General features: G+C 47.1%; 1 protein-coding gene across 1 annotated transcript in view; it reads left to right on the forward strand.

Annotated features, from left to right (window-relative positions):
- Positions 1-9,760, forward strand: part of LOC138359677 (protein starmaker-like) — a 28,662-nt gene extending 18,902 nt beyond the window's left edge. Inside the window, exon 4 of the mRNA XM_069319096.1 lies at positions 9,687-9,760. Coding sequence (XP_069175197.1) covers positions 9,687-9,760 — 74 coding nt within the window. The remainder of the gene's footprint in view (positions 1-9,686) is intronic.
- Positions 9,761-10,094: the final 334 nt, after the last annotated feature.

Raw genomic sequence — 10,094 nt, forward strand, 5'->3', positions numbered from 1 at the left:
ATTTTTTAGTAATTAGTGGAGTTTTTAGTTTGTGTATCCAAACCTTTAATTTTGTATAAAGATTAAGCTTGACATTTTCCTAGTAGTACTATCACTTACATTATATACGTATTAAGAGAGAGCTTGGCATATTCCTAGTGGTATTATCACTTGCATTATACTTTTATCAATGTTAGGCTTGACATTCTCATAATGATATATTGTCAATTTAGGTTATACCTCAGCTTCGATCATAACATCTTAGCTTGTAGTATTTATAGATTTCTATTTAATTTAAGGGGGCATATCGATGTAAAATTAAAAGTGGTTCAATTTGCTTATAAATTTTTTTATGAAATGGTTATAGAAAGGGCTGCAGCTGGTCCAAGTTTCATCGTCACACCCTAAACAGAAAAGGAGAAAAAAAATAAAAAACGAATTATGCAACGAATTTTCAAATAGTTTCAGGGAAAACATGTGTCAACTAAAATCATTTCTATAACACTCAGATATTAAATTAAGCACATAATAAAGGATTCTAGTGATCAGTTTTATCAAAAAAATGTTTAGTGCAGAAATATAATTTTTCAAAGTTACCCTACTAAAAAAATATGCAATATATGATATTTAAATTTTTTTATAAAATCAACAAATAGACTTTGGACTAAAATGTCAACTAGAGTCTGTAGAAGCACAAACGTTACATATAAGGTGTAATTTGCATGTAAATTGATTAATAAATGAAAGCTTTGAAGTACTTTGAAGGTGTAAATTACTTTCCAGAGTAAAATAAAGATCCAAGTTCGGCCACCTGTAGCTGAGCTTGACTTCGACAGATTTCGTTTATAATTGGCACCCTTGCAGATAGGCACCCCCTCCCCGCTCAGCTCGTTGTCGCCGTGTGGGGGCTTCGTGGGCGGCTGCTGGAGTGTGATGCTCCTTAGGACAGTCCTCTGTCCTTTTCTAGCCTTGTGCTCCTGCTGCCGTCCTCTCCAATTCTGCTGGGCACCTTTTCCTTTTCCTTCTGTTTCGTTTTTCTCCCCCCTCTTCTCCTATCTGCTTGCCGTTTCCTGCCGACCTTTTGCTCGTTCTGGTTCTTCCATGGACTTCTTCTATTTTGACGCCCGGGTGCTTGAGGAGGCATACTCATGCACCCGTAGAACTGCAGTACCCGACGTCGAGAGCGAGGGGAACCTTTTATTGTCAATCCCCACTTCGTCACTGAACCCGATCTCGACGGACTGTCGGTTTCTTAAGGTGGCGTTTGTGGGGCGTATACTCACGACGCACCCCTAGGAGGCCCCGACAAGATCGGCGATAGCTTCTTGTTGGGTGTCCTGCCTCTAATTGTGGCTCCATGGTGGGTGTGGGGGCACATTCGTGAGTGAATTCTTAATTTCGTCAAGATGATAACCCCTGTTTCGGCTGCTTCTGGCTTACCTTTTCAGGCTCGTGGGGTGGGCGACCAAGCCCCCGAGTCGGTCCGTATTGGAAGACCGGGCTCTGTAGCCTCCGCTGCATTGGGCCCCGACCTTGCTCCTCCTTTGGCCTCTCTGACTCCTTCCCCTGGCTCCCCTCCCTCCTCTGTGGTTGGGTCGAGCCCCAAGCCCCCAGTGGTGACTACCTCGTCCCCTGGCGCGGCTCCTTCTCTAGTTGTAACTACTGCGCCTTTTAACCCCTCTCTCTCTGGGGGTTCTCACCGCCGTCCTCGTCACGGCCGCCCTCGCTCGATTCCTTCCAGTTCTGCTACCTATCAAGCCTTGTTTGGTCCCGCTTCGTGGGCCAAATATTTTGATCTCCCTCTTGATTCTGCGCCTCCTGACGATTTCTCCCTTCATCGACATCTCATTGATTCCGTGGATGCCTCCATTACTTTCAACCCCACTCGTCTCGGTACACGTGTCGTTGCTGCTGCTCCTCAGGATGCTGCTTCCCGCTTGGCTGCCTTATCCTGCCTTGGCGAGACCCCCGTTCGGGTCTCGAAGAACGCTCAATTGAATGCCAGTGTTGGCACTATTTTGCTCCCGCCCCATGTTGCGACCGGTGTTCGGGACCTGCGCGACTGCCACGACGATATTCGACATATCCTCGCTGCCCAGGGCCATTCTATTCTCCAGGTGGACACGTTTACTCGTCCCCCTCGTGGTAGTCGCCGTCAACCCCTCCGGGTTGTGAAGATTACCTTTGATGGTAGGACCCTTCCACCCTCTGTCATTCTTGCTGGTGTCAGGTGCTCTGTCCAGGAGTACATTCCTTCTCCTAGGCTCTGCAACAAGTGCTGGAGGTTTGGGCATGGTGCCCTCCGCTGCTCCGGGACTGTCTCTCTCTGTCCTTTGTGTGGTGGCGAGGGTCCCTCTAAGTCGGAGTGCACTTCTCCCCAGGCTCGTTGCCTCAACTGCGGTGAGGCCCATCCTACCTTCTCCCGTGCGTGTGTCCATTACAAGCTTGAGGCAGCCGTCCTCAACCTGAAGCACCGGGAGCGTTTATCTTTTCCTGAGGCGAGGCGCCAGGTTCGCCGGCTCCCGCCTTATGCTAACATCTCTTATGCTCGCGTGTTGCGCTCTTCCTCTCCTCGTCCTTCCCGCCTTCCTCAGACTCACAACAGTTTCCGGGCCTTGGACCCTGATGCGCCCACTGCCCCCTCCTCTGTTCCTTTGGGTTCTCTCCCGAAGGATCCTCCTCCTGGTCCTCTGTCTGGGGTTCCCCTTCCTTCTACCCGGTCTGTCGTGTCTTCTGTGTCTTCTTCCTCGTCCCCCTCCGATCCTCCTTCCCATCCTCTTCCTCCATCTATCGGCTCTCCCCACCGCCTGTCGGTGCGGGCGGATGTCCATCGCTCTCCTAACGGCCGTCGTGTGTGCTCTCGTTCGGCTTCTCCTGTTGAGACACTGGAATCCGTTGCCCGGTACGTAGTTGCTGGGACACCGGTCTCTTTAAGTCAGAAGCGTAAGCCTGGCTCCTCTCCTTCCTCTTCCCCGGCGGGTAAGAAGGCTTCGCTTTCTTCCTCAGCTCCTCCTTCTGGCTCTGTTGCTCCTTCCCCTCCCAGTTTCAGTGCTTGCGCCCCCTGTTCCTGCTATGGAGGTTTCTTTGGCCCCTGCTTCCCTTTCGGTTGCTGCTCTTGCTGGGGTGCGCTCCCCTCTTTCTACTCCCCCTCCTCCTGCTGCTGTCCTTGACGGCTCCTCTCCGTTGTCTCCTCCTCTTCCTCCTCCTCCTCCAGACCCTGCCCGCCCACCTCTGCTCTGTTCTCCCGTTTCCTTCCCTCCGTCTTTGCTCAGTTTACCCATGCCCCCTAACCCTGACTTTGCTGACCCTGATCCCGACCCTGATATTCTTTAACGTGCTCTGTTGGTCTTTCGCCTTTGTTTCTTCCTTGTTCTCTGTTTTTGTCCTTTCTCTTCTCGTCGTTGTCCATTCTTCAATGGAACGTTCGAGGTTATTACGCCAATTTCCTCGAACTCCAACTTCTGATTTCGCGGTTTTCGCCCCTTTGTGTCTGTCTCCAGGAGCCAATGCTTGGTGCTCGTCCTGGTCGTTTTCGTGGCTATTCCTTTCTCTCCCCCCCCCCAGCCATTGCTGGGGCTTCTAATTCTTCTGCTCTTTTGATTCGGGCTGATGTTCCCTTTGTTCCTTTACTTTTTCCTTCGCCTCTCCATTGTTCTGCTGCTCGTATCTTTGTGGGGAAATGGTACACAGTTTGTTCCATTTATCTCCCCCCGAGTGTCCCGCTCTCTCTTCCTGATTTGAAACACCTCCTGGATTCCTTGCCGGAGCCTGTGCTCCTGCTGGGTGACTTCAATTGTCGTCATTCTCTTTGGGGTGACGTTTTGATGAATACCCGGGGTCGCCTCCTTGAGCCGTTTCTCCTCTCTTCTTCCCTGTCTCTTCTGAATTCTGGTGAGCCCACTCATTTGGACTCTCGGACTCGCACCCTTTCTTGTCTTGATCTTTCTCTCTGCTCTTCTTCTCTTTACTTAGATTTCACGTGGCAGGTTCTTGATGACCTCCATGGAAGTGATCATTTCCCCATCCTTGTTTCCTTTTTCTCTTTTCGCCCTTCCCTCTCTTTCCCTAGGTGGCAGTTTGCTAAGGCAGACTGGACCCTATTTACCCTCAGTGCTGCTCTCCCTGGCCTCTCCCTTCTGCCTCTCTCTCGCGCTCTCCTCCTTTTTCATGACACTGTCTTCAACGCTGCCCTCCGCTCTATTCCTCGCTCTTCCTCTCGGGGTCCACGGAAGTGCGTTCCTTGGTGGAATGCGGACTGTGCTCGGGCTGTCCGCTGTAAGCGTGCAGCCTGGAAGAGGCACCGCCGTAGGCAGACGACCGATTCTTTTCTTTTCTTTCGGAAAGCGAGTGCGGTGGCCCGTAGGGCCATCCGTACGGCTAAACGTGAATGTTGGGCATCTTATGTCTCAACAATTACGTCCGAGACCCCTCTGGCCCAGATCTGGAAGCGTATCCGCAAGATAGGGGGTAAGTTCGTTCCCGATGTTTCACCGGTCCTTCACCTCCATGATACTCTTGTGGCGGACCCATTGCAGGTCGCTTCCGAACTGGGTTCCCATTTTTCTTCTGTTAGCTCTGGTCTTCATCTTCCCCAATCTTTCCTTCTTCGTAAACCTGTCCTTGAGTCTCGTCCTTTAGATTTCTGCACTCATCTTCAGCTTCCCTATAATGATCCCTTCTCTCTCTCTGAACTTCGTTCTGCCCTGGCCCTCTGCGGTTCTACGGCGGCGGGCTCCGATGGTATTCATTATGAGATGCTTCGCCATCTCCCTCCGAGCACGTCTCAGTATTTACTGAGTCTGTATAATCGGATCTGGGAGTCGTCGTCAGTCCCTGAGGACTGGCTCGATGCCGTTGTCCTCCCTGTTCGCAAACCGGGGTCTCTGGGTACTTCCCCTAAGGACTTTCGCCCTATTGCTCTCACAAGTTGTGTCTGCAAACTCTTTGAACGTATGGTTAACGTTCGTCTGATGTGGTTCCTGGAACACCATCACCTCCTCTCCCCTTCTCAATTTGGTTTCCGCAAGTGCCGCAGCACGACAGATGTCCTGGTGAACTTGGAGGTCTATATTCGTACTGCTTTTGCTGCGAAGACCTCCGTTGTTGCCGTCCTTTTTGACCTAGAAAAGGCTTACGACACCACTTGGCGTTATCATATCCTATCTCAACTTCATTCTTTTGGCCTTCGTGGTCATCTCCCTCTCTTTCTCCGCAGCTTCCTCTCTCTCGTCGTTCCTTTCGGGTGCGCCTTGGTACCGCTCTCTCTCCCTCTTTTCAGCAATACGAAGGTGTGCCCCAGGGTAGTGTTCTGAGCACTACTCTTTTTCTTGTTGCCCTCAATGGTCTTCTTTCCTCTCTTCCTTCTGGTGTCTTCTCCGCTCTCTATGTCGATGATCTTACCCTTTGTTGTCAGGGTGATGATTCGCCTTTCCTTCAACGCCGGCTTCAACTTGCCATTGATGCCGTGTCGTCTTGGGCCACAGGTCATGGCTTCAAGTTCTCTACTTCTAAGACTTGTGCCATGACTTTTACGCGGAAACGGGTTGTTCTTCGTCCCTCTTTGTCACTTTATGGTCATCCCCTTGAATACAAAGATTCCGCGAAGCTTTTGGGGTTATTCCTTGACACTCGTTTGTCTTGGTCTCCCCATATCTCTTACCTCCGTGTTGAGTGCTCTAAGGCCCTTACCCTCCTTCGGGTCTTGTCCCATACTTCTTGGGGGGCAGATAGGCGCACTCTCCTTGCTTTACATTCCTCTCTCGTCCTGTCTAAGCTCGATTATGGTTGCCCTGCTTACTCGTCTGCTTCTCCTTTTACTCTTCGCCGTCTTGATGCTTTGCACCATACTGGGTTGCGCCTCAGTTCTGGTGCCTTTCGTTCGACTCCCATCCTTAGCTTGTATGTTGACACTGGCCTCTTGTCTCTCCAGGACCGCCGTGATCGCTACTGTCTTCGCTATCTTGCGCGGTCCTTGCAACATCCTTCCTCTCGCCTCTGTCGTGCTTTAACTTTTACCCCTCCTGCGGTTCCTGTTCCTCTTCACCGCCTCCCTCTTTCTGTCCGGTTATCTCGCCTACAGGATTCTCTCTCCGTTCGTATTTCTGATGTTTCTCCTCGTGTTGTTCCTTCTTTGCCCCCGTGGAGGGTCCCTCTTCCGCGGTTTTGTACTTCCTTGACCCGTATCACTAAAGCTTTTACCCCTCCTACGGTTCTAAAACGCCTTTTCCTCGAGCACTTTTCTTCTCACTCCCGCTCCGTTTCTGTCTTCACCGATGGGTCTAAGTCAGCGGACGGTGTTGGCTACTCTGTTGTTTTTCCTGATCGCACTTATATGTGTCGCTTGCCTCCGGAGACTAGCATCTTTACAGCAGAACTTTATGCTATTCTCTATGCTCTTCGTCTCCTGCTTTCTCGTTGTCAGTCTTCCTTTGTGGTTGTTGTTGACTCTCGTAGTGCCCTCATGGCTCTCGGGTCCTTTAATCCGGTTCATCCAGTAGTTGTCGAGATCCAGCATTGGCTGTTTCTCGTTCACAGTAAATTTAAGTCGGTTGAGTTTTGTTGGGTTCCCAGCCATATTGGTGTGTCTTTAAATGAGCGTGCGGATGCTGCCGCTAAGGAAGCTGTCCGCTCTTGTCCCATCTCTCGTAAAGGCATTCCGTATTCCGACTTTTACCCAGTTATCCATTCCTCAGTTCTTACCCGTTGGCAGGCTTCTTGGTTGTCTGTTACTGGTAACAAGCTACGTACTCTTAACTGTTGTGTTTCCTCGTGGCCGTCCTCCTTCCACCGTAACCGGCGGTGGGAAACAGCTCTGGCGAGGTTGCGTATTGGCCATACTCGCTTAACCCATGGTCACTTGATGGAGCGCCGCCCTGCTCCTTATTGTCCTAGTTGCATTGTCCCTCTTACGGTCGTGCATGTCCTTCTTGAATGTCCTGACTTCCAGGACGAGCGTGTGTCTTGCTTTCCGACCGCCCCTCGCGGTCACCTGTCCCTCGATAGAATTCTTGGTGACTCGGATACTTTTGATATCGTTCGCCTTATGCATTTTTGTTCTCGTATTGGCATCCTTGGTGATATTTAGCGCCCTCTGATTATTTTGCGTATTTGATGGTGCTACATAGCCTTCCCGGTTTGGTGCCTTCTTTTGATAATTACTTACTTGTTATGTGCAGCAAGAGCCCAGTTACTCGAATGGCAGAGATTGACCAGGTAGTTGCATCACCTATTTGTAAAGGAATGTCATCAGTACAGTGCCTGGCTTGGTGCTGTCTTTGTCCTTCTTGAATGGCCTGACTTCCAGGACGAGCGGTGTCTTGCTTTCCGACTGCCCCTCGCGGTCGCCTGTCCCTCAATAGAATTCTTGGCGACTCGGATACTTTTGATATCGTTCGCCTTATGCGTTTTTGTTCTCGTATTGGCATCCTTGGTGATATTTAGCGCTCTCTGATTATTCCGCACATTTGATGGTGCTACATAGCCTTCCCGGTTTGGTGCCTTCTTTTGATAATTACTTACTTGCAGATAGGCATCCATTGAGCAAGGTGTGCAAGTTTCATGCAAATCCCTTGATAACAAACGAGAAAAAAAATTGGCAAAAAAAAAAGAAAACAAAAATTAAATATAAATATATTGAACATACATATTACAATTATTACAAGAGTTTGTGCTTCTACAGCACATAGTAGACATTTTAGTTGACACATGTGTTCCCTGAGATTATTTGAGAATGTTGAACATTCGTTGCATAATACGTTGTGTATTTTTTTTCCTTTTCTGTTTAGGGTGTGATGGTGAAACTTGGACCAGTTGCAGCCCTTTCTATAACCATTTCATAAAAAAATTTATAAGCAAATTGAACAATTTTAATTTATAACGATTTATTTTGATATGTCCCCTTAAACTCGAAGATTAGTAACTATAAATAGATTTATAAGATGCTATATTGTCAATCCTGTTAACCAATATGTTGAAGTTCTGCATATATAGTTATCATGACCCGCGTCCTTTTCTGATTGTATCTTTCCAAGACCATTTTATTAAATAAAGCCAATTGCTCAATGACAGTGGCTGAATTAACAAGTTAAATTTAAGATTCTCTTTGTTTTCTTCTATCTTTTTATTCATTGATATTCTGGCAAAAAATATTAATTTAAAATTTATAATTTAAAAAATAGAATTTAGTGAAAAAAACATGTCAGATTTAAGCACTTGTGTGTATGCCTAATAATTCCCAAGCCAGTGTGATTTCGAGGATCTGCTAGGCCTAAGTAAGGGATACTAAGCCTATTATGACCATACGCACACAACAAAAAAACGACGAAACTACAACGCTTCTGTCCGTTCAGGACCATTATCAAGCTGATCACAAGACTTGATAAACGTTCAAACGAACCGACACGTCGTTGTTTCTTTGTTTTCTGATGTGTTGTTTGGACATCATATCTTCAGCCACGTTATTGTGACTCATCGTCTGAACATATTTATATATTTTTAATATTTTCAATATATTACGGGTACCCGCCGATGTCTCTCATCTATCTACCTATCCATCTACCAGTCCATCTGACTAACCACCTATCAACCCAGGTGTCCATACATCTATATATCCACTCCATCTATATACCTATCCTTCCATCTATATACTTATCCCTCTATCTTTCCATCTATATACCTATCCCTCTATCCTTCAATCTATATACATCATCTATCCATCAATCTATTCACCTATCTATCCATCCACCTCTCTCTCTATCAATCGATATTTTCATGTATCTATCCATCCCTTCGAGTTAAATGGAAATGACTGACTGGAGGAATGTAGTGAGTGGGGCGCCACAATGCTATTGGGGCGGACCCTTTTTGTCATATACATGAGTCATATAGACGAGAATATTACAAGCTACTTTATGATAATTGCAGATGACTCTTAAAATGTATGTAACCCATCTTCCTGTTTAGGATAGTACTTAGAGTAACGACGAGGATTATTGTACATATTTTGACGTACTGGACAATTAGCAAGTAAAATTTGGAACTATTGAATTGGGACACACCGGAAAAAGTTTTGTATTTATGCTGCAAACAAAACTTTGCCTAACCTAACCATCCTAGGCCTAATACACGCTGTATGAGACCTGATAAAGTATATGTGTGATATACTAGGCCCAGGAATATTTCAGTTTGGATTATGGTTTTATTTTTCTGGACTCTATAAAGTGAATTGTACCAAATTCTTTTATGTAATTGTCCAATATGTCATTACAGTATATATACGATGGCCCACATAATTAAAAAAAATACTATTTAAAGAGGGATTATGGGTTGGATTTATGGCAAAGTAGGAACTTAAAATGATATTGAGGTCTTACAAAGAGATCTAAGTGAACTCCACAAATGATCGGAAGACAGGAAAATGCTTTTTAATATGGAATAGCACAAGGGCCTGCATTTGGGACATAAAAATGCACCCCTTCCAAAATCTACTAGATCAACAACAGTACCTTACAGCAGATTTATTAAGATATGAACCTTGGAGTCAGAATCAACTAACCACTAAAGGTTGCACAACATGTGGGAGCAGCAGGGAAAAAAGCCAACCAAACCCTTGGAATAATCAAGAGAACCTTTGGCATAAAGAAAACGTAGGTAGTTACATAACTGTTTTAATCTCTGGTGCTCATTTCAACTATTGTATCCTAACACAGAGACCTCATTTTCAGTAGGCCGTATCTCTTTAGAGAAAGTTCAGCACCGGAAACAAAAACAATTCCAGAGCTAGTTCGACTCTCAGGAGTTGCACGCTAGCTGTCGTGAGGTGCAGACATGTCGCCTGGCCTCTGGTAGTTGGGGTGTTTGCCGCTTTCGTCGCCAGGGGGTGTGGGCGTCTCTGCCCCCCCTGCTGTTGCTCCCTGACTGCTTGTTGATGTGGCGAGCTTGACATGGGAGGCCATCTTCCCCCTTTTGTGCGAGTGAACTCCGTAGGCCTGGAGTTCACTGGTCGTGCTGGATAAACGGAAATCGAGATGGTTATGTGTGATACGCTCTATATCCCAGTGATGGCCATCTACAGTGTTGAGCTTGTAACTGCCCATCAAATTGTTCTCAAGTTCGTG

Source organism: Procambarus clarkii, chromosome 92, assembly GCF_040958095.1.
Source record: "Procambarus clarkii isolate CNS0578487 chromosome 92, FALCON_Pclarkii_2.0, whole genome shotgun sequence".
Taxonomy (NCBI): domain Eukaryota; kingdom Metazoa; phylum Arthropoda; class Malacostraca; order Decapoda; family Cambaridae; genus Procambarus; species Procambarus clarkii.